The sequence below is a fragment of the Hyalella azteca genome, unplaced genomic scaffold (genome assembly GCF_000764305.2).
Source record: "Hyalella azteca isolate HAZT.00-mixed unplaced genomic scaffold, Hazt_2.0.2 contig8139, whole genome shotgun sequence".
In the NCBI taxonomy this organism is placed as follows: Eukaryota; Metazoa; Arthropoda; class Malacostraca; order Amphipoda; family Hyalellidae; genus Hyalella; species Hyalella azteca.
In genome coordinates, this window is record NW_025938240.1 from 44,198 (window position 1) to 69,970 (window position 25,773).

The following is a 25,773-nucleotide window of genomic DNA, read 5'->3' on the forward strand; positions in this document are numbered from 1 at the left end:
GTAAATTATCCATGTATTCATCGTTAAGACATACCCCAAACCGTATTCAATAACGGTAAGCCGCCCGCAGAGCAGCGTAACGGTAACTTCCGAAGATAATGACGTCATTATGAATATACATGTAATTTGGTGAATAAATTCCCGTATGTTATTGAAGAGAAGATTCTGAAAAATAGAATTGAATTAATGAATGTAGCCCACTGATTCAATTGAAATCATTTATCGGCAAATCACTTAAAGCAGTAGTTATGCGAAATAAATTTTCAATGAAAGCGTAATTAGATATACGCAGAAAGAATACTTAGAAATGTGTGTTATCCACGAATAATTTTGAATGTTTCTTAATCTATGCAAGTTGAAATTACGAAATAAGTCTAGGTCCAATACCCACGTGAACGCTATGTGTCGCTGTTGGTTTGCTCCACCAACTTTCTAATACACAATTTCAGTAATATAAAGTATATCGACTAAAAAATAGAACAATTTTAAATGTGATGAATCGAGACAGAGATTAAGAATAAACTTAAAATTAGAAAGCTCTTAAACTGGTTAAGCATAAGGAATGCCGTTAAATAATTTCTAGAACGGTCATTCGCTGATAGCACACAGTCCTGTGGGCAGTACACACCTGAGCTCTTTTCATGGTGTGAGAGAGAAGGGCTGCAAAGCTCGAACAAAGAAAGTGAAGAGCAGAGTACACATCAAGACTTCCGGCAATTGCCATTCAAACACAGAATTTTGACGCAGTTCATCGCAATTGTAAGACTCGAAGCTTAGCGACGGAAAGGCACCCAGGCCTCACAACAGAGAACTCTGTTGTCCCAAGGAAATTGACACTAAGACAACGCAGGCCTCAACAATCGATTGCACTTTCACTGTTTTTTTGTCCGCTTGTTGGCTGGCGTGGAGCAGCGTAAGGAAACAAGGAGCGCGTGAAAAGTCGCGTCACGTCTCAATAATAAACGTGCGATTTTTTGGCCGTTTACGCTGCGGCCACTTAAACTAGATTAGTACCGTAAATTATGAGTGGTAAGGTAACAAAACATCAATTTACTGCACCCAAATACTTTCTAATGGGAAAGAGAAAAAAACAGCGTTCTTTATTGTCAAAATTGAAACAACTAGAATTAATCGCCTGAAAAGAATATTTCTCCCATTCTTTCATGTGTTTGAAGCTTGAGAATTATGTTATCATATCATTTCAAATGAAGTTAAATTGTGGGAACAGTTCACATAGAGGGAAACAGGTCCAAATAAACGAATGACAATTGCAGTAGACCAATATAGTCTAGTATTGGAAGGCTGTTATTCTAACTCTTCTACAGCTCTATTCGGTCCGAATCTAGAAGTGATTACAGTAGAGCGCGGCTTCAGAAATAAGACACGGTTGCAGCAGAGCGTTGCAACGCTCTAACTTCAGCGCAGGAAAGCAGCAGCGTCGGCTCAACTTCACGCTTGTCGACCAAATGTCACGCTAGAGAAAGTGCTCACCCGGCCAAATAGCCCTACTGTCTATCGCCTGTCTTCCCAAGCTCCTCACAGCCTCGCACTCTTAAAAGCTTGTTGCTATCAAGAAAACAGATAACAATCGGCATACATATTCTCCGGGTAACGTAGTGTAGTTCATTTCTCATTGCTCCGCCACTCATTGCTTCGTAAAGTCAGTGGAGACGTGATTTCAGTTAGGAACTCTGTAGAAGCTTCAATGAACAAATAATAACTTAATAATAACTTAACATCAGACATCCCAATCTAGTCTTGCCCGTACTTTAGAGTATGAATGACACGAACCAGTCCAATTACGTTGCATAGGATTAGTCATATGTACATATGTAGGTTGAAACTTTCCCGTCTTTGAGACCCATTTTGGAATTAACGATCTATAATGAAAACGTCTATTCCTGCAAACTCTGCGTTAAAAATCAAGAGCCGTGTCACCATCGGCTTTTTTTTATCCATTCACCATTTTAACTGATACTGAGAGAATACTTGAGCGTGATCAGAATGACATTATTGATGGACATAAATTTTAGAGACGAGAATTTAAAATCGAAAGCTGTTAAAGATAAAAATAAATACACCGCAAAAAACGAAAGATCGTTTTTATAAAGAAGTTTGAGACTATGAGTCTACTATACAGCCTAAAAGAGAACCAGTTTTTTCTAGACTGCAATTGCACACAATTTCCAACCAAATATTTTTCATAACATAAATATTACGACTCGATATCCCTCTCAAGAATGCCAATACCGTTGAAAGGCTATCAATCAACTTGGTCTCTTGCAAATAGTCCAATTTTTACGCAGTTATCGATGGCAATTGCCCAATTAGAGGTTCTTAAAATTCTTTAAATAGAGTTTTTCTAAACATGAACTCAGTACTGTTAACAATGCACCGATGCAAATAAAAATATCAAATACGGTAGGTAACTCCGAGGCTTCCTATGTTCGGTGCTAAAATGATTCAATGCCATTATAAGATAAGAAACTTCAGCGTGCCTCCCTTTCAATAATATAAAAGTTTACAATCAGGCATCTACTTGAAAGTACACATTTATATAATGCAGAAGCAAGTGAAATGGTTATTGCTATCTAAGCACTCCCCGGAATATAACTTTACAAGAAAATTTTTTTAAACATATGACTGTTTTTCCTTGAGAGTAAGGGCGAGTACAAACAAACCTAGAATTATATAAACTGCTTGACGACCGCAAAATCGTGATCAGGGACTTGCATTCGACCATCAAAAAGATCATGAATTGGAAAAAAAAACGAAATTTCAATGCAATAGCTAACTGGTGCACAAAATTATACACGGTTCCCGAACAGTAAAAAGGTTTGTACAGCCATTTACTTTTATACAGATGTGTTGAATGCAACTTACGCAAGAAAACAGTGCAAGTTTTGTATCGGAGCTAAGTAGCCAGCAGTAACGTGTAATTAACAGAAACGGTCCAACTCATTACAACTGTACTGAAGTGAACACTGTTTTTGTGAGTCACCTTTCAAAGTTGAAACACCGTAAATCAGTCACTGAGTATACGTAGACAGCGAAGTGGTCATATCAACTTTACCGCCACTAAAAGTTTCATTGCCGACTGTCTAATTACCTCGATAAGGACGAAAGCGGGCAACTATCACACTGAAAGACAATTATAAAACTTGTATATATTTGTTGTAACCATGAAGTTAAGTGAATGCGTGTAATCCAGACGAGTTTCAAACAATTAGTGTGCTGAACGCAGATGGTTTTTAAGCACCGTAGACGCCCAGAACTTTCATAAGAAAAGCACAGAACTTCAAAATTCAGTACTTATCACGTGTATAACAATGCTTTAAAAATCACAACTCAGATAAAATGGTTTCATATTCTGATCAATGAATTCAGGTAGAAACTGCATCATATAATAAAAAATCGCTACCTTTTTCTCGTAAAAGGTTAAATAAATTGTCACGAGCGAAAGCTTAGAAGACCCACAGACCACATAGCTCTCGATGAAACATAACGTTAACAAAAAATCCGTTATAGGCGAATTGGCAGACACTAAACTAAATCGTCAATGGTACGTAGTCTGTATTTATATGTTTTTCGACAAGTAAGATTGTGGCGCAAGAGATCGACTCTCTCCAAACATCAAGTCGCGGTAATGGTCACTCGACTCGTTGTTAATTTACGGTCTCTGGGATTGATTGGAAACCAATCAGATGATTGTAATGATTTTGTGCAGGCATTCTACTCAAGTTACAATAAATAAATAGAAGTACAAAATTAACGCGCTGATATTATTGCAAGAAAATCTTCCGTTGTGTATGAATATTGATTATTGGGATATTGATAAGGAGAATCTGAAAATATTGATTGGGATAATCTGAATATCGACTAGATAAAAATAAAAAGTTTCAATGATTAGATAAAAAGTATGAATGTTTTTCGCGGGTTTTTTGAAGCACATTCATTTAAATTCATTTGAAACGATGACTATTTAGAATTCGATGATTGCACTTCTTGAATAAATAACGGTACATAAAGGGACTCAATCTAGATTTTTTAAATATGTAAATCTTGTGAGTCGACAGGAATAACCTTGAAAATGTAGATTTTACTTCTATAATATTATTTCAGGAATTCAGCATGTAGATTGTTTACTGAAAAATTTTTCACTTAAATTTTGACGGTGCTTCAGTTTTCTAATCTTCTTGCTAAAGATTGTAAATTGTTGGTTTAAACCAGATGTCACTGCTTCTTACAGCTAGAAAGAAACTGATGAAAGCATAACATGTTTCGAAAATTTCAGTAGAAATGAGTTGTACTCAAACAAAAACATCACTTCATAAAAAGTATTTCTCTCACAGTCGTTCCACTGTATTTATCATTGAAATAAATCTACTACAACGCAAGCGTACAGGCAAGGAATAATAAAATCTCAAAGCCCTAACAGAGATAAAATTTCCAATTATTCTCGCACGAAGCCGCTTTCGCAAGTAAAGACGAAGCAGTGAAGATCAAGATAGAATAACACAGCTTCATCGCTTACACATACTTCAGACACAGGATTGCATCAACTTAATGAACGACCGTAATCGAAAAGCTTTATCTCTCTTTGAAGTAACCTGATACCCGTATTAGATTTAACGATCTCTTGAAATTGCTTAATAGTTCACCAATCGCAAACAGCTCGCTGATACCCTTTTGGATCTAACGGTATTGCATTCTTGTTCTAGAGTTCAACAAATCATGATTGTTCATTATAGACCTAGCGAACTTTGTTTGCTGAGGAGTTTAATGAATGGAAAGAGTTTGCTTTTAACACAAAGCAGTTGACAACATTGCGCACTTGCTTAATGTTCAATGAATGGAAACAAAGCGCAATCCATAATAGAGTTTAGGGCGTAGAGCCGGCCATAAACAAGCAAGGGTTCGGCAAGGCGTAGTAGCATACGAGAGTTTCAGCGACATCACATGACCATGACCTGAAGAACTTTACATGCTTTACGGCTAGACGGCCTTTTCGCCAGAGCACCAAAGCCATGTAGCCATGAGGAGTCCAAAGGCCCGCACTCACAAACACATAACCAATACCCTGCACAAACACATAACCAATACCCTGTTTACTAATTAGTGATGCCACAGTTTATGATGTCATTACATGACCTTTTAAAAGAAAGCGTGCATAGATAAATGTGAATAATTCAACACCGAAATCCCGAATTTTAAGTACAGATTCAAAATTTTATTGCCTAGCGAAGAATGCTCGTAAGTTTCCCTGTAAGAAATGACAGCATATCAAACAGATATGTCCAAGTTCCGATATATCTCATGAGTTTAACATGAACGGTTCATGTTACACTCACGCTACAATAATTGTTTGAATTAAGCTAACAAATTTTCCCCATTAATTGGGATTGCCTCGCAGAATAAAAAAAATTTTTCGGGACAAAAATGCCAACGGTTAACAGCCACAAAATTAGTTTTTCTAAAGGAGACAGATTCCAGTACTGCATCAGAGGATTGGACATAGCAGAGTTACACTACGTATGGACTCAGGTGGATACAGGTATACAGACGCGAAATTCTCAAAACTGTTTACAATGTCGCAATTGCGACATATTGAAATATTTTCAGGTTCGAATCTTAATTACCGCACGCCATAGACAAACATAGATTTATTTAGTCTTGGCTTGACGGGATATTTTGTACTGATTTTAATAATGTGAACACGCAGCAGGAGGCGACCTCGCCAAGGTCGACCAGGTCAGAGAAGGTGCAAGCCTGGGCATGCTTCTCACAAATCCTCATGCACGCTGACCGCAAGTTGCTCGAGGATCGTAAGTTCATACTTTGAGGCTGCGGCTGAAATTTTTGCACACATCTTTAATCACAATTTGCTGACGGATTTATGATTCAATACTTTTTGAGTATAACTTCTAGTAAGGTAATAGACCGTCGTAGCACTAGAAGAAAAAAACAGAAACTTTGTATAATATAGTACTAGAAAGAAAAATAATTAAAAAAATATTCTCCGGTGACTTCTCAACGGCTAGATGATGCATTTCGATATTATTTAAAATCACGTATCAGAAAAGATTTATAGAATATATATGAACGTCGATTCAAAATGGTTTTTGCGCACCAGAGCCCAAGGTTTGCAGCATAAACGAAAGTTTGATTCTGCAACTACGGACACGATCCCAAGTAAAAACGTCACAGTGCCAACGAAGGAAATTGAGGATCGAAAAAACATAGTTAATTGGACCACTTAAGAATAATGAGGCAGCTTGACCATTAATCCAATCGCTCGAAGGATGATGGCAAAATGAGGTTTAACTTTAAGACGCTATTAAGTTTATAGACGTACCACAAAAACCACAGCTCAAAGGCTCCCATTAGAACGAGTTATTGAGGGATTCTTGATGCTTGCAATGAAATAAGAACTGGATGCATGACCCATGACGATATCTGCCTGAAACCGTGAAGTGAAATTTTAAACTTCAGCCCCTCGTGGTTTGAATTTAAAGTGTATCAATTTGGACTTTCCAAAGATGTAAAAGGACGATCAAACATTTATATAAATATTGGGCTGTTAATTCGGTGATAAAGATAATAATATAATAATATTGTCAAGAACACATCATCTTTCTAATGATAGGTAGATTACGATCGTTGCAGCACTCCTAATGAGCATGAGAACATTTGATAAATTAAGAAGTCAGATACTCAAAATGATTACATCGCTAACCCGTAAGTCAATTACTTTTTGAATTTTTGATCCAATTAGTAGAATCTATGTTTCCATGTTTAGGAAGCACTTCCCGATTACAAGAATTGCTGAGACCTAATGGCAACAAGAAAGTACGATAACTGAACTCAAATGTGATCCCGCCACGAATGGTTAAGAGCCCAGGGCGACAAGAGAGTGGCGCCCTCGGGTCATGTTCACAACCTCGTGGGAATTTTCTTGACAGAACAAAAAGTTTGTGGGAAAAAACTTCCGCTGCGTTTATTTGAGACGCGAACGCGCGGCGGTGAAAGAGGCAACTTCAGGAGCAGTCTCCGAATTAAGTGAACGAAAAAATTATTATCTCTAATTTTGAGTCATTAGATGAAGTACTCGATGTTTTTTGTAATTTTGATCGAGTCATTCCTTCGATCCGCAGTTAACATCGAAATCCACATTACTCAAAGAAAATAATAGCAACCTAATTATACTAGTATTCAGAATAGGACTACGGCCATAAGTATCCATGAACTAGATATGTATCCTGCGTATGGGGCATCTCATTCAATATGGGCAATGATGAGTTAGAATAAGATTACATTCCTTAAGGTGAATTAGAGAGAAAAGGTTCAATGTCAATATCAATATGAGACGTTAAGTACCGTACTTCCCAAAATCACTTTTTTGGAATGATTAAACACGAAAATGCTAGAAAAAAATTGTTCACATGAAGCAAGAATGATAGAAAGGAGACAAAAAATAATCGTGGGTACTCACTTGTATCGGGGATCATCCTTGGCCGGTCTCCTAGATTCTGGTTTTGCATGCTTGCTCGTCCCGCAGTCCCGGCTGTCACTTTCGTCATCAGACAACGGCTGGGGAGAGTCTTCGGGCTCCGTCGTGTGGGCGGGACTTCGATGTCGCGGTAAAGGAGGCACCCGCTGTAGACACGCCGTGGCTTCGCGTCGCGATTGTCGCATTTTGTGGCGTCGGCGACTGCGTTCGCTTCTGCCGCAACTAGATTCGGCTCCGTCCAGGCTTCCATCTAAATTAGCATCATTCTCTTTGTTCTTGTCCCAATCTTGGTCGATGTGTTTATTTTTCTTTTTTGGATTGTCGTCAGTTTCGGGTGAATCTCCTCGGCCTCGACGTAGACTGAACCGAACCTGGTGCACAGTCTCACCCCAAGACTTCCACACCTGCACAATTAAAACCAAAAAACTCAAAATTTTGAAAAACTACTTGGATCACGCAACGATAAAACTTAATATTGTTCATTTAATCCATCTACGATGAAAAACGTGATGTGTTGATTTGATTTTTGTGCAACGTAAGAATTAGCGCATAGTTATGCACTATATGCAAACACAAAACGAAAAAAGAGTATTGTAGCTGCAAATTCGAATAGCAAGCACGCAAGAACTGCAGTAACCTGAGCAATTAATGAGAAGAAAAACGTCAAGTAAAGAGCACCGACTTCAAAGGTATCTAGAGAATGCGTTTTTTGTACAAACACGCATGTAAAAGTGATGCACAACTTTGTGGTCTAATCAAAAATAAATGTTCAAAATTTTAATCAGATTGATAGATGGGAATATTCTACCAAGAAGGGCAGGGATAGAACGATATTCCGATGTCATGCATCGATGAGGTTCGTTCCTACTAGAATGTACAAAAATTTTTCACATTGCTACGTCGCGGATCAACGTGCTCACAGTGCTTACTTTGAGCCAGATTGATCGATGATTAAGCGCTTTAAATATTATCTAGATAATTCCTAGATATTTTGTCCGCATGAGTAAGGCTGACTCTACGTACAATCGAGCTTTCAAATGTAGCTACAGTCGGTTCAGACACAAACAAACATTACATTTGCCTACGCACAACCACATCAAATAATGCTCATAGTAGCATTTGCAACGCTGCAAGGAGTTGAAAAACAATAAAGGCCAATGTTTATAAAAGGCAGTTTGGTTGGTTAAGCAATGAAAGAAATTATTTCAATCGTTCATCATTTGAACGATGCACTATTCGCTAATTTTCTTAGGCGAGTAAATGCTACAAATAAATCTGTGTTAGTGTTTTCTAAAATTAAAAGAACCAATCCCAATTAGCTAAAAAGATTTCCGGCCTTCAATAAGTATTCATCTCTATCGGGGAGTTAGAATGGACATAGCTTGGTGGCTTCAGCTCTTGTGTACACTACGGATGTCAGACTTGAGTCTATACAACAAAGCTAGGATAAAGTATCTGCATTCGACTCTTAATTTCTTTTGTAAGTAGAAAAGGGAATAACAAGTGACATTTTCCCTTGGCCTTGGCGAAACTTGATGAAATAGATCTCTGGACGTTCAAGTTTCCTTTGGCGCACAATTGTTTCCACGGCGTTCAAGTTCCTAACGTACGAGTTTCTTGACGTCCAAGTTTGCTAAAATATAAATTTCAAGGACAAGAAGTTCCCTTACGTATCAGTTAACTCCGGACGTACCAGTTATATTTAGGTTCTAGTACCTACTATTGAATTTCAACTAGTTCTCTTGACTTGACGTGGCACTACCAATAACCGACCTTAAGTATGCGCTGTTCGTGGTCCAGAGGTCGCTCGACTTTCTTCCACCTCTCGACGATTATGTACTTGATGACATCCTCGTCAGTAGCTCGCAGGTTCTGGGCGCGTAGCAGGGCACGGATGAGGTCGTAGCAAGTGGTGCGGCGGGTGACTCCACTCACCCATTTCTGGCTGCCGTCCACCCATACTCCGATTTCCACTTCTGTGGCACTCATCGTCCTTAACGGCTGTTGGAGAGAATAAGTTCGTTAGAATTTGTAGGGAACAAAAGCAATTTGCGAACGTCGGATGAGTACAACGAAAAATAATCGTAATGGGTAAGGAAACCTGTACTTTATATAATTTTTTATTAAAAATTATAATGTAATAGGTCATCAATTCTATCAGAAGTATGAAAGTGTGACAGTAAGTCGTCACTCAACATGAAAGATAGAAAACTACGCACTCTGTGATCAATTAAATCAATTGCAATACATGTATCATGTTTGCGAAACTGAGTTTACACGCAAATCAGGTTTTTGTTCGGCAAAGTTACAGGTTCAGTAATTGATTTCAATAAACTTTGTGCGTGGCGACTGGCGAGCTCAACGACGGCCCCTCGACCACTCTAAACCAAATACTCGAATATTCACGTCAACTTGCATCCATTATCACATTTTTATTCAAGGCTTCAACAAAAAAATTCAATTCGCAGATCATCCAGATATTGACTTTCATGAGACAAGTGATGATCAGAATTCGTGTTTTTTATAATGCAGCTTCAAAACAAGGTACTTATTTGCAATTTGGACTTTAACATCATTCAACATTCAACTCAATACATAATTGCTAATGAAAGGGGTTTCAGTATCTTGCGTTCAATTGCGATGATATACGAAATTATTTGAATAGTGAACTTAAATTTTGAGGGCTTGATGTGACAATCGAATATTAACGAAAGATTGCTTATTTCAAGCGTTTTTGTTCTCGATTCCATTTGCAAATAAGTATAAATTATTGAAAGTTTCTAATAAGCATATTTTCCTGAATATCTTGCAAGCTTTTTCGCTCGCGATGCACAGCGATGATGCGAATCAAATCTGCACAGCGATGAACCACATCGTAATAGCACACACACTGACAGATATCGCCAAGCAGCCTCAGGACACACACCAAATAAGACAGGCAAGTTCGGTCGGTTAAGGTCAGCGGCGCAGGAGAAGAGAGAGGATCAGCAGCCACGGCATGACGCAATCACTGCCATGCGTGCGCTTTTCGTGGCACGGCCGAAACTTCTAACAATTTTATGGATTATTTTTTACGCCAGTATGACAAACCTTTTGCAGTATATATGTATTATTTTGTTCGTATTCAAAAAACAAACTCAAGGGGCCTCTGCAAAAATAACTTAGTCGTTACTAGCCCAAGTCATGGTAAGGACCGTGCGGCCAAAACGTTTGATAAAAATATATTTTCCCAAGTTTTAAAGTCGAGCACTAGCCGACGTGCTGAAAAATGGCAACAAACAGCGGTACCCAATACATGCAGACTAAAGACAAAGAGGCGAAACAAGTAAAATGAATACGGAGAGCCGTGTGATAGTTCGCACGCACGGTGCGATAGCAACTTGCCAGAAAAAAGAGCAAGCGGATACTGCATATCATAGCCCCACTACAGACATACACTCAATCATTACAAAATTGAGGATTGGTAGCAAAAAAAAAAAAATGCTAAGAGACACGATACTTCCGAAAAGCAGATAGCCACTGACGAAAAACTATCAGGATGGCAGAGCGCGTGGTGATTTGCGGAGAAGTTCTCGGCGGCAGAAATAGCGAGTTCATCAGTTTTACTGACAGCTTAGCTCCAGGTCTGAAGTAGTAAATTCTGGTTTTTACTATTTTTGTAGTCAGAATACGTTTTTTTAAAGTTATTCTAGATTGTTTTCATATTCAAAATGTACGGCTATTAACAACAACTGTTTATGTTTCCTGGCTATTTATATCTGAAGAGCCGATTAGCGCATGAAGCTTGTGTCGGTGAATCAGTGCGAAATTTTGCACAAAACGGCGTACATGTCAGCATATTCCGGGCAAAAACCGGTCGCCGGTGAGTCATACAACCCGCGGCACCGCGGAAAAGAGTGCAAAAAAGATGAGAGCTCAGAATGCTAAGCCCTGGATGCTGTTGGACCTTCACAAGAATTTCTAAAATGATTCTGATTACTTCGCAAGAAGTACTGAACGTGATTCAATTTGGTTTTTGGAAGAATAGGTGAGTCACAAACTTGGTAAAAACCAAGATAAACGCTCGAAGATGAGAGAACGAATACATGGATGTTCAGTGAAATTCGGTGATACGTTGTGTAATGTACTAAATTCCGCAATAATGACCGTTAATTTAGAAACTCTTTAGGAGCAGAACAGCCATGATAGTAATATGGATGCCAATTATCGTGTTAACTGTTTTTACGCGTGATAAATTATCAACTAATTGCCATTAAACAGTGGCAATTGTTCCGTCTCGCATGACTTATTTGAATATTTCTAAGAAGCAAATTGCAAAACTGCGAATTGACAAAGGAAAAAATGAAACTATTCCTTAGAGAAATGTTCACAGTGAATTATTCCGTGACACTTTCAAACATAAACACACACCGAAATTTTCAAAACAAAGCGTGTGTCATCACTCATCAATTAATCAATAGTTGCATTATCGCGACCAGCTGGCTGAGCTGGAATTGATCCTGATGTTCCTTTCCCAATTGATGAATTTCGTTTCGTACGTGGTCGTTTCCTGGCTTGAGCAGTCTACACAGACTACACTGAAGGTTGCAAATAATAGCTGTGCATTATTATGGACACAGCTATTTCTATTATGAATATTATTAAGTATAATCTTTCCACAAGATATAAATATTTATTATCGAAAAATTATATGATGGGAGATAGAAACTAATTCTCAGTACATTTAAACTTGAATGTTCATAAACGTCTGTTACAAATTATGTATAAAATCAATCCTAGGACAAATTAAATTATCAAATTTATATTTTATTTAGCCAAAGTAGTTTATTAGCAATCACAACGAACAGTTATATAGTTACATTGTACATTACATACCATATAACCTGTTACCACACGTTTCGAATCAATCCCCATAAAATAAGAAAGGAGCCCCTTAATTCAGTTTTTTATTGAAATGCAGGTTTTCTTTCATGACTTTTGAGCAGTAACTGTAATATAAAAGACATCCTTTTTTTAAAGGAGATATACTGTTTGTACAGTAGGCTACCAGGCTCTGATACACGAATCATATTGAGAGTTAAATATAAATGGTTGAATGAGGAAGTTTATGTTGAGATTGTTCTTCAATGAATAAATGTATAATATTTATAATATTTCAAGTGAAATTTGCACACAAAAAAGTTGTCATAACGATTCAATTAGCGTTGAAGGCTTGCAGCAGAAGATAATAGATAATTCTCAATATTTCTAACCAACTAAAATTTTCAAATAAAAATTCATATTAGTTTTTATGTATTTTGACGAATGATATATATTTAAATTAAAAATTTCCACTAATTTTAGCCAACAACAAAAAAAGTAGAACACAAGGTTTGTTATTATAAACGAGTGAATGCATAGGTAAATATTTTGCGCTTTAACGATAGTGATAGCAGGTAAAACTTTGCAATATATTCCAAAGCATTTCAGATCCATACGCAACCATTATAGTGCTGAATTGTTTCATCCAAGATTATGAAGTAGTAAACAATGAAACCATCAAATGCATCGAAGTGATACCAAAAAACATTCTTACTGAATATAGGATTTTGCTGTAACGCTGAGTAAAAAAATACGCTGAAATTTAACACATTTGTTTGAAACAAATCCATCCGATTCATGAAATATCGTTCCATCGGTCTCACACAGAAACGCGCAACCATGCATGCTATTCGAGAAGATCATGAAATAACGTAACAGTTTGTAAACTGGAGGCAATTATTGTTACAAGGCTTTTGAATTTGAATTACATTAGCGGTAAATGCATCCTTAGACAAAGGTCAAAGGGTTAAATGAGGAACTGAAGTTTCATGGAAAATTTTGAGAAGTTGTCAATTTGTTCATCCTTACTTCTGCAAACTGAAGGAAGAAAAAACTTTATTGCGCGAGAGTTTGACTTTAAATTAAAAAATAAATTATTCATTTTTTACTTCTCTACCGACACGCAGAAACGTCAAGCTCATCGTATCACGCGCTTGATATAAATCTTCATTAAAAAATAGCGGAGCAACTCTCTAAAACCAATTTTTTTACCAGCATTCCATTAGCAGTGAAATTTTAAAGTCTTGCCTTAGAGGCAAAAATATCTGAGAAGATATAGTAATTAGTGGTAAACAACGGGAACAGTTGCGTACTTCAGGCGTGTGAGCATAACAGGCGCCTGTGCAAGGCGCGATAAGAATTCCGATGGGAAGTTAGGCGCGCTCTTAGTTACGATCCTGCCGAAGTTATGAGCTCGGCAACTTTGGCAGGATATATATAGCACCGTGTGAGGGATACAAATAGGGAGGCTTAACAAACTTGGAGGTATTCCAGCCGCTGGTAACTCATGAGAACAATCGCTGGGTAATATTCATAGAATAAAAAGCCGTAGGAAGATATCGTTGACCCATTTCTATCACGTGGTATTTCGGCGATTAATATCAATTAAATTAAATGGAATGCGCAGCACTAATTAAGCCTCATGAAAGAATTTAGCGTCAAACGCAATTGCAGTTGATACCGAAGGACATACATAAAATCAACATAAAAAATTCATGCTTCATAGCTGAAGGCAAGGGAATCGTCCCACGAGGTCGTGTTACAATGCAATTGCATCATTGCTGGATGTTTATGTTTCAAAGACGCATTGTGCCAATAGGAGTAGTCGCTTTTGTCTACATACTTAGGCTATACTAGGAGACCGACACCTCACCCTAAAGGTGCGGTATAAACAAAGTATCGATATCCTTGACGGGCACCCTTACCTGTTCAAACGCCCGCTCTAAGCATAGGCAAACAAAGAATAATTTATCACCCTGAATGTTCAAACCCGAGCGCTCCTGTTCCGGAATTTGTCGCAAATAGCAGAGAAATTTCGAGCATAATCAGATCAGTGCAGACGGCTGGAAAGCAGTCACGTCGTTGCAGAGAATACGTGACATGCAGCCAAATGAACGGCAGCAAGCTGCTCAATAATGACATACGTGACATGACAGGACAAGAGAAAACCTGCACAATCTGAGGACATGCACGAGGAAATGAGGCGGAAAATGCAGTACATTTGGCACTTCACGAGCAAGCGACATAGCAGCAGGCAGGTGAAGTCGGGCTACGCTCTTGGGTAGTTAGGAGACCGCAGGAATTCTGGCTGCCATGACGACTAGCTCAGTCCCACGTAGTCGTTAGTGACGCTGGTGAGCTATGGTGTCTGGTGGGCGTATGAGAGCTGTGGTGTGTGTAAGTGAGCTATGGTGTGTATAAACGTGCTACGTTGTCAGGAGTGTTTTTGCGAACTTTCGAATTGTGCCTTATGGGTGTAAGTGAAATGTGGTGCGAGCTGAGTGAACAAGAGCTATGATTCGTGTAGTTTAGTTATGGAGTGATGTGCGTGTAGTTGACTACAGGTACGAGATGTGAGCTCCCGTGAGCCTAAGTGAGCTATGATGCCTATGAGTTATGTTGGGAGGAGCATATAATGGGATCTATGGTGCGTGTGAGAATTATGGTGGCAGGTACGCATAGTGAGTTCAGGTTGCGCAAGTCAGCAGCCATGCGTTGTGCAGGTAATTGGAAATATATGTACCTTTGAGTGTCAGGAACTTATGCAGCTTGAGTAAAGGAAGTTACAGGAGAAAACAGGAGGAAATAATTCCACGACACCGCGATTGAGCATCGGAATTATAAAGCATGAAAAGAGCAAATATTCTCTGAGTCTGAGATTGTTAGTGAATTTTATGTACTCGGTGAATAAGCAAACAAAGCAAATCGTTGCCAAGGGAGAGTCATAATTTTTTCACGTTAATAGAAATGAAGTGAATAAGAAACTAAAGTAATCAACGAATGAACTAACCTCTTTCATAATATAGATTTTGATCTGTACATTCTTTTTAAAAATTTGTTTCCTACTTAAATCTTATATTACACATCATCGATTTGCTTCTTAAAACTTCTGAGCGTCTATAATATTCCAGTGACATATTATTGACAATACAGGCATTCTGGTCTAGTCTCGGTACAGTCAAAACACGTAAGGTCTACTCCATCTTGACAGCGGAAGGCAGTGCAATAATAAAGAATTATTTATTATAAGCTAAGTGGTGCTGATCTCCTATTTCGAATAACAACAAAAGAGCGCTTTACCTATGAGGAAATAACATCAGATCCAACGACATCCCGTAGAGGCTGAACACAACTACCCAAGTGCAGTAACAGTCCTGCGTGTATGTGAAATACATTACGTTCGAACTAAATTAAGCATGTAATAGCAAATTCCAATAGCATTAAGGATAACGGTAAAGGTAACAACAGCCACACTATAGAAAAAGGAAGACAGTAAAATTAAGACATTATTATATGACGGTAGAAGCAGCGACAGCTCTAAAGAGGTCTCAAATGAGGGTAGTATCAGTACCTATAAAATGTATTTCGTGAGAGTAAATGCAATCACACCTGAAAAAAGTTCAATAAATGAGGATAAAAAACAGCCTTAGCATCAACAACGGTCCCAGATGAGGGTAGTGACAGAAGCAACGGTGCCGCGAAAGGCTTTCCCTTCCGTTGCGTTGGAAGAGGAGCGCGTCACTCAATCGGTAGGATCGATGCGGAAAACGATCTGCATCCTGCCAACGGCGGATGCCCGGAACGCCTGCCCTTCTGGCCTTTCCCTACCCTCCCGCTGCGAGGTCTCACGCTCCACACTAACATGTACCTACAGCGTGAACGTCATTCTGAAATCCTGCCGTGAGGTCTTATGAACAGTAATACATTCAGCGTGAATATCGGTCTAAAATTATTCAGGGTGCTCACATCAACGTACTTGTTCTTGTTATTGTAGGATTTAAAACGATACTCTCCTGTCGCTTTTTATAGAGTAGATAAAATATGCATGTCATCGTTAAATCCTCTAACCTTAAATTTAAAACGAACGAGTGGGTCATACACTTTGATGTGATTAGGAAGAAATCTTCCACATATTTACACATGAATTTCTAATATTAAGAACAATGTCTACCAAGGTGATAGATTGCTAAGTGTAACTCTCTTGGACACATTTAAAATAGTGCGTGGTTTTACTTATCGCGTATCAGGGAAATCTAAGACCATTACTTTTTTAGGCTAAACATTTTCTCACCAATTTTGTGGACTGTAATATCAACCGGAACACTTAGTGCGTTAGTTTAAAACAGAGAGAGAAAGCGAGACCTTCGCATTGAGATTCAATGCTACTTACAACGTTCCTATGTCGCGGCCTTGCACAGCGCAACATCATTATGTGGTGTCATGACAACAGCATAGCGCTCCTATGTGAAGACATGACAGCAGCGTAGCGTTCCTATGTGAAGACATGACAACAGCGTAGCGTTCCTATGTGAAGACATGACAACAGCGTAGCGTTCCTATGTGAAGACATGACAACAGCGTAGCGTTCCTATGTGACGACATGACAACAGCGTAGCGTTCCTATGTGAAGACATGACGACAGCGTAGCGTTCCTATGTGAAGACATGGCAACAGCGTAGCGTTCCTATGTGAAGACATGACGACAGCGTAGCGTTCCTATGTGAAGACATGGCAACAGCGTAGCGTTCCTATGTGAAGATATGGCAACAGCGTAGCGTTCGTATGTGAAGATATGGCAACAGCGTAGCGTTCATATGCTTTGACATGGCAACAGCACATCATCATAATGTAGTGACATCGCAAGTTTGTGGTGTGGAGCACGTGTCCGTGTGGTGCGTAGAAAACGTGCATTATACGCGGTAGAAGATGAATGTGGGCTGTGTAATGCTTGTAGTTGTGGTGTGTGTGGTGTGTGATGTGGCATACCTCTGTAGTGAGGGGGCGCATGTGGCTCAGTAAACCGAGTATAACAGAGGCCTTATATGTGGCGTGTGGCGCACGTACCTGTGTGGCTAGGCGTTCGTTCATGTTTGTGGCACACGTGCATATGTTGAATGCGTCACACGTGCATATGTTGAATGTGGCACACGCGCTTACGTGGAGCAGGTTTATCTGATAATTTGTTCCAATGAAGCGCCGGTAAGGTTGCCACATGTTCGCGCTCGGAGCTCAATAAGCCTCGGTAGCGCAAGATATTAAACAAAAACACAAAGACCTGATTACGGAACGAGCAGGTGGCGGCAGGACGCGTTTCGGGAACGAAGCCTCCTATTGAAATAATTCAGTTGGATTTCGTCAGTTCGCTCAACTATTCAACGAGAGCAAAATAAATGACAATGAAACTAGAGATAGGAAATCTAAAAACTTCGTACGATTGCACACATCGGTTCTCAAATTCTAGTTAATATTTGGAATTAATATTGAGAGCTTTCCTAAGTGCAAAGATATGAAAGATTTTCGATGGCGATAACCAATAATTGAATAGACGCAGCAATTTAATAAAAAGCTCTGACCAAGCTTTTTATATAAATTTGTTGGAATTTATAAAACAGAGTAGAACACATCAAAACTAGTCACATTTAGACCGTTTTAAGATCGTTCTAATGATATCATGATGATCGTTCTAATTATGCCTTTAGATACTAAACAGTATTTCATTCAATACAAAGGTATTGTAAGAATATTTTCTTTCGGCGACACCTGAACCAGAGCACCGCGCTGCTCGCGATGAACCTTGCGTTTTCTCAGCTCGAACTCACCGAACTGCGTGCGACACGTGAACTTTCCTGCTCAGAATAAGAGCGATTCAGCGTCGGCCATCGGTGGACTTTCCCTAATAAGGATAAGCTCAAACTTTCGACCCACAAGAGCTCGAACATGGGTCTCGGATGAGCTCAAACATGAGTCCCATATTAACTCGAGCAAGCGTCCCAGATGAGCTCGAGAAAGACTACCAGATGAACTCTGACTTGCGTCGCAGATGAGCTCAAACAAGCGTCCCGGATGTGCTCGAACAAGCGTCCCATACAAGCTTGAACAATCGTCCCGGATGAGCTCAACTAAGCTTCCAAGATGAGCTCAAAAAAGAGTCCCGGGATTCTAAAAAAGGGTCCCATATTAACTCGAGCAAGCGTCCCAGATGAGCTCAAGCAAGCGTATCGGCTGAGCTCAAACTAGTGTCCCAGTTCGATCGTGATCGAGGGTTCATTAAATAGGGCTCATGGGCTCAGGCTTAATTGCTGCAGTATTTGGAGAACTTATCACGCAAGGACGGCAGCGCCATTTAATTGCGAGACAGATAACGAAACTCGAAGCCACTCAGTCAAGTAAATAATATCAAGCCCCGCAATCAAGTGTGCGAGGGAAGTGAGTATTTTCTCTAAAATTGTGTTTTTTTTAATGTTATAATTGGTAATCGAAATAAAAAAAGAGGGGATTATCAAAATTTCGTACTCTACTGAATCTCAATATAGCTGTAATTGAGTGTGAATCTCAAATAGAGCTAAACTATAAACATCAGTAAATAACACATCAGGATACTGGGAAACGATTCTGTCCTTACTCAATCGGGATCGAAATCCCAATTTGATGAATATTTTTATAACCATTATAATAACTTTTCAAGTAGAATAATGTAATTAAAGAAATTTGTTACCATTAAAAACCGCGATAGAATAATTTCAAGGTTATTAAAACATATTTTAACATACCTCCGTTTATCAACGACTCATAATTCTGTTCCGAAATAAAATCAGGTCCAGTTAATATCCCGACCCGGAAAGTATTGTAGATAAACGCTTGAATTGCTGGCCGTGCATTATCAGAAAGCCAGGCTTCAAACACCAAAGTTTTCTGCACTACGTAACAGGCTCTCGTATATATGGAAATATATTTGCGTATAATTTACCGTTTTAGTCAGTTTCAATGAATCGAGCCATCGAGTTGTGATCAAACCATTCACAAAAGTGCATGAAAACCTGATTCTTGATATAATCATAAAATTCGAACATGACAAATGAGCTTTATTGTTCGATGAGAAATAAATGTAGAATTTAATTATTTATTTCTTAAACTAAAATTCTATAGTTTAATTTAATTCTATACTTTAAAAAGAGGAAATATTTGTGCCCCGTATGATCAAATTTTAAAGAATACAAGAATCCGTTTACAAAAAATGACCAACGGTCGCTGAATAACGATGTGAGAGTAAACTGAGATAGAAAGAGAGCAAAGTTAACTATTTTGGCTTTCATTATTTTGTTTCACAATTCGATCCCCAGAGGCGAAGTTGCTGGCTTCTCTTTCTTTATACGAAAAATGTTGGCATGACTATAGCACACTATTATTATTCAGCTCTAATTTTTTCTTATGGAAATGCGAAATACAAATACGTGTGTCCTGTTATTTTTCAGCGACAGAGAGGCGATAACGGTATAATGTAATCTAGTTTCCATTATATTTAAATTTCGATATAAGCATGACAGTTAACCCTTTATGCTCTTAGAATTTATATCTCAGGTAGGAATAGTGTAGTCACCTCATGCCCATATATATACTGGACCGCAAAGTGTTAAGGTAGGGGATGAACACTTTGAACAGATACACAATAGCGTGTTTGTCAGACACAAGAGAAGGCTTCTGTAGTCTCGCCAGGAGGTCCAGGGGTAAATATGTACAGGCTGCCACCTCAACGTTCACGCCTACACATTGTTCGCTTCCAAAATAGATAACTCGAGTGGAATCTTCAGATGAAATTTAGCACCAAACGCATGACTTTCAGACCGATTAAAGGACTTGTCATTCAATAGCTTCTTGACAATCCGAAAGGTTCGATTTCCGGTTTTTAAACGGAATAATAGCATGTTTCATTGTAAATAATATTGTCTGGCGTATAGGAGACCACAAAAGTTTCGAAAATCGGCCGCCGGTAGCTCGGACATAATTCGAAACCTGGTATAGAAACCAAGGGGTAGCATCAAACGTCAACTTCACGACAATATTGAGGCAAAAGATTTTTCTATGCTATTAAATTAAATAACAGAGTAAAGTTAAAGACAAGATGAATAGTAAGAACGATGTTCACGTTTTACAAAAAATGTGTTGGGAGTTATGATTTATACATGTATAATGCAATCCCAAAATGTAGGAGAGTAATACATTGGGAAAGTCCGGAAATATCAAAATCAATTTCTGGAATACTTGTTTCTCAGGAATGAGAAAAAAAGTAAAAATTTATCATACGCAACAGTTCTGACATCAATACGAAAAAATGGGTTGCATTATAAAACTGAAAGAAGATAGAATTTTCAAAATTTTTTACAACTTAATAATCCTCGTTTTGTCTTCACCTACCGGTACGCGTCTTAATTTACTAGGTTTGCGGTTAGAACAGTCAATTGAAGTAAAATAAAGTAATTCAGTTCTAAAACCCTATAAAGACATGAGTATTTACAGAAAAAGCATTACTCAGGCCGATCCTCCAGACGCGCATCTGAAGAACGGTGTAAGATAGCGGTGACGCTTCCCGAGCTTTGGACTTTGTCTGAGAACTTGTGACGATATGAGTGTCATTCTTCAGGTGCAGCGAACACTTAACGATAGAATTACCAGATATTTTACGGAAGAGAAACGGGATATATAACAGAGAAAAGGTCAGATACTAAGCTTACATAGAAGAGGTGTAACATTTAATTGGCTAGAAGCGAAACATTAAAAAAAGGAGCAAACACTTTACAGAAAAACCTAATCGAGATACTTTGAAACGAAATCGTTAATAGGTCGCTTTTTCCACATCAAGTTTTGAGGCAAAAATCGTATAAAAAATTTTGAAACTTGGGCCTCGATACCTACATTCGTTACCGTTGCTATTGAGAATATGGCTCCGGCCATTTGCTATAGTGCACGCTCAAGACCTCAATCTCTTTGATGGTCTTAGAGACGCAGAAGTGAAATTCGTAAAACCTTTCACACGATTTGAAAAAATCTTCAAAGCACAACGACGCAAAAAACCAACAACAAACGCGAGACAACCAAGGAAAAAAATAAAGGAAGAAAACTCCACACGTCGGAAATATGAAATCTAGAAATTTCTGAACCGAGCACTGAGCCCATTCATAATTTACAAAACTTTTGAGCCGTTCTCTTTATACTCGGAAGCGAAGTGCGAGACTGCGCAACGGTTATAATAGGTTCGGTTAGAGTTTCTCAGACGTTACAGGAACATAAGGAGCGACTCCCACAACAATGAGTGCTGCTGGGAGCAATGCTCGAGATTTGTGGCTGACATAAGTCGTACTTAGCGTTCAGCCGTCTACTTAATTAATTTGATCCTTTCTATACTACAATACCGTAATTTCTGTAGGAATTTCCCTCGTAACTTTAATAGAAAATTCCTGATCACGCTTACTTTTACCCCATGAACAGTTGATATGACAAACAATTTCTGAAGAATCGTTTGATCGTTCACCCTCCATGGTTTCGTAAGTGAGGTGAACGTGCCGTATAGCAGAACACCTGGCGCCGCCGCCCTCTGCGTGCGGATGTAAGAAGGAATGCCACGACCGAACTTCCTGCATTGCGGGACTAGTAACGAACTCACGACCGATCCGCACCAAACATCTTCAGCCGCAGACAGTTCGTCAGTGCAAGCCTAGATTTTATCGGTTGAAAAATCACAGGGCAATGAATATTGTGGAGATATTCACATTCTGCTGAGAAGGTCACCCAAAAGCAACCCAAGAGTCACAACCGCAAAGAGGATTAATGGAAAAATTGAAAACACAGGATACAAATAAGAATAATATTTTCAAAGGAGAGGAATAAGAGCAAAGAGTTTTGACGTAGGTAAGGCAATGCAATCAGATTATACCTAGGAAATAACAATGAAAGAAGTGTCAAAAAAAAAAGCTGTGGCAAAAGATTTACATTCTAAAAATGAAACAGCCAGTTTCTATGAAGATTATAACAGCAAAGGGATATTACTGGGAACAACAACAATAACGAGTGTTAACAGATTTAAACAACAGCAACGACAATTAATAGAGTAACAAGAAAAGAGATTAGTAAGAAGATAGTAACAGCAGCGATTCTTTACAACTGCAGCGACAAAAATCAACAGCAGCGCTTCTCAACAGAGTTAAACAACAGAAGCGATTCTGTAAAAAAACAACAGCAGCAGCAACTATTAATTGGGAGCAACAACAACAACGCGTCGCAGCGCGGGAACAATCATGCAATTTTGATCCTAAGAACAATCAACATTTAATGTTTAACCAAAAGTAAACATTTAATGTTTGGACACTGAACATCAATCAATAATGGACCTATAAGATCATTTCGAACGAAGTTCCTAATCACACATTAGTTTATCTCCTGAACATTTAATACTGCTCACCCACCCAATCATCCACTAGTTAACTATCGATCATTTTGCACTAAACACCAGTTTGCTCAGTTCCTCACGATAATACCACCCACAATAATTCAATGCTTCACCTATAAGATCATTCTATAGCTCGCTCGGCAAGACCAAATTTAAATAAATAATTCCGAGTCCTATTCACTTTTAAAAATCTTCAGTTCGCCATAAAACAATAGGACCCCAGTAATTTTACCCCTCGTCATTTTATTTCTAGACTCCCGCCAATTTAAAACCGATTCCGTCAATCATTTAATACTTAGCTGGTCATCTTTGAATTTTCAGCCTTCGACAATTTAGTACCTGTATGAATTCTTTTCCAGAAATCATTACCTACAAACCGATCCTGGTAAGCTCATATCCATTTCCGGCACGAGATTATTCCCGGATTATTATTCTATTATTCTGTATATTTATGAACATTTTTTACACACGCCTCGGTTATCCCTCAATTCTGAAAGATTACTCTCGAAGTGAGGCAAAGCGCAGTTTATAGCCGAATCGAACGCGCACAGTGGGCAGAAGTTAACTAATTTTGATTGATTTCTTACTTGATTACTTGGCCAATATGCTACAAGCTCTTTTTTCCAGTGATATTTTTCCAGCTATTTATAATGTTACAGATATTTTTAAATCCATGATCTTCGTCTCCATCAATTTTGTGGATTATTATTGTCGTTCTGCTTGCATGTCTTTGAGTACAATATCATAAATTCAAGTTACACAAAACACCAGGGCATTGGTGGATCCAAACGATACGTAATATTTAAGATAATCATGCATAATATTGAGAATACCCTATCGACTTAATCTACGGACAAACGGCAGACAACTGGTCGCCAAATACGGAGGAATTCTAGGTGGCTAACTAACGACTACAAGTTCGCCTAAAATATTCGTTAAGTAAACTCAAGTTCAGTATAGTTTGAACCAGGTAAGAAAAAAGCAGAAAAGCAAAAATAAAATCTTTGAAATATAGTAGCGGACAAAGTCCAGGACACAATTAGAGCAGTATCAAATTTACACCATGTAAAAAACTAATAGAAATGCATTTATTGGGAAAAAGTTACATATTGTAATGCACATTATCTTGTACATTATATACCCTGCGGGGATATAATATACAAATATGCAGTTTATTGCCGTGAATACGAAAGCATCCAGGAATGCACTAGGAATAAAACTCATGAATTTCTAAGAAAGCATAAGGAGCGCCAAGTCTTCGGTATTGCAGATTGCAGAACAAAATACCGTATATTCTGCGTACAAAATGCCGTACATATTTTTAAGGAACATCCATCTAGATGGAAAGTTATAATTAATGCGCACACCTCAAAATAACAATAATAAATACGCGATTGATGGGTGCCGATAATCCGATAACGCCGTTTGTTGCGCTCTGATGTTGAAAGGAGATATTATAGGAATTAGCATAGCATTAACCCTCACGCATAATTTAATTATCATGAAATTACAGTCTGTAAATGCACGGGCAATCATCGAGGCTCAAGGGATGGTACCGTAATAAATTGTCCTAAATTAACGGATTTGCATGTAAAACTTCTGGGAGCCGGAGATGAGTGCGTTTAAAAACATCGAAATGAAAATTAAATTGAAAATGTTGAAAGTTTCAGCCATGAATGCGCACTATATATTTTGTTGTGGTTTTCGTTGAATAAAACCCCAACATAATCAACAATTTCAATTTATGGCGAATTTCGAAGAACATAAAATTTTCATTTCCATAATTCGTAATTCTGATAATAAATCAATGTTATCGTTAACCAAATACATGGCATACTATTTGTGCCAATTATTTAATGAAGAAACTGCAAATAATAAATTTCTAAAATGCAATATTTACACAAAATGATTATACGAATTATCCATAATACTGGATGAGGCATGGGCGTAATAAATCATAACATAGGTAATCTACTTAGCAGCGTTGTCGCTCCCAGGGCCTAGCCTCATATATTCTTATGCATGGAGATTAATTCTAAATTAATTACGTGAGTGGACGGCCTGCTAACCACTCAAATACAGTAATTACTTGCTACGGTTAATTAATCACTTGCTGCGGTTCGGCGGCCCGTAGCGAGGTTCCTAAGCTCTCCTGGGTTCTCCATAATTGCTGAAAAGTCATTGCATAATGCATCAGGAATATTTTAATTAGCATGTATTTGCCCAGCGATTATATATATTAACGTTAGCACAGCGATTATATATATTAACGTTAGCACAGCGATTATATATATTAACGTTAGCACAGCGATTATATATATTAACGTTAGCACAGCGATTATTCGAGAGTTAAGCGAAGAAACTTTTACGTTGAAAGCTGTGTTGTCAAGAGTTACTAATGGGTAGAATCGTGAGTTACTTTCCATTAAGGAAGTTGCTTGAATCGTAAACAACTCTTTCAATTATTATTAATTTAATGAAATAACAAGGGAACTTTCGCTAAGATGAACTTTGTGGGCGCGTTAAATTATTGATACTAAATCAATATCTAGATCTGTCGGGGTATTGGTGGCGAAGTGACAGCTGGAAAATGGAGTACAAAGTTGATGATCGGGAAACGAAAGCTGCAACAGAAGGCTGCTCATAGAAACTTACAGCTACCCAGCAGCAATTTGGATCCAAACTAAAGGCTTCATACCGTTGGCCGTCTATAAATCGCCCTTGATCTGCACCAGGGTACGTAGCAGTTCACACATAATGCAAGTCACGACCGCTGCTGCTGTATAGCGGAAAAGGCAAAATTTCACACCGCACTGCTAGCACAGAGAAAATATTTCTCTTGCAATAGAATTGGCAACAGCAATATAACGGCACTGGAAAAAAATACATTGAGTGGAGGTTATACGAAAACACGGAATATCTGTCAGACAAAAGAAAATGCAAACGCACGAATACGAATGTC

At 38.4% G+C, this 25,773-nt stretch overlaps 1 protein-coding gene across 1 annotated transcript in view; it reads right to left on the reverse strand.

The window, feature by feature from the left end:
• Positions 1–25,773, reverse strand: part of LOC108672345 (rhoGEF domain-containing protein gxcI) — a 58,262-nt gene that overhangs the window by 15,045 nt on the left and 17,444 nt on the right. Inside the window, exons 2-3 of the mRNA XM_018159990.2 lie at positions 9,284–9,511; positions 7,493–7,914 (exon numbers count right to left, since the gene is read on the reverse strand). Coding sequence (XP_018015479.1) covers positions 7,493–7,914; positions 9,284–9,499 — 638 coding nt within the window. The 5' untranslated portion in view covers positions 9,500–9,511. The remainder of the gene's footprint in view (positions 1–7,492; positions 7,915–9,283; positions 9,512–25,773) is intronic.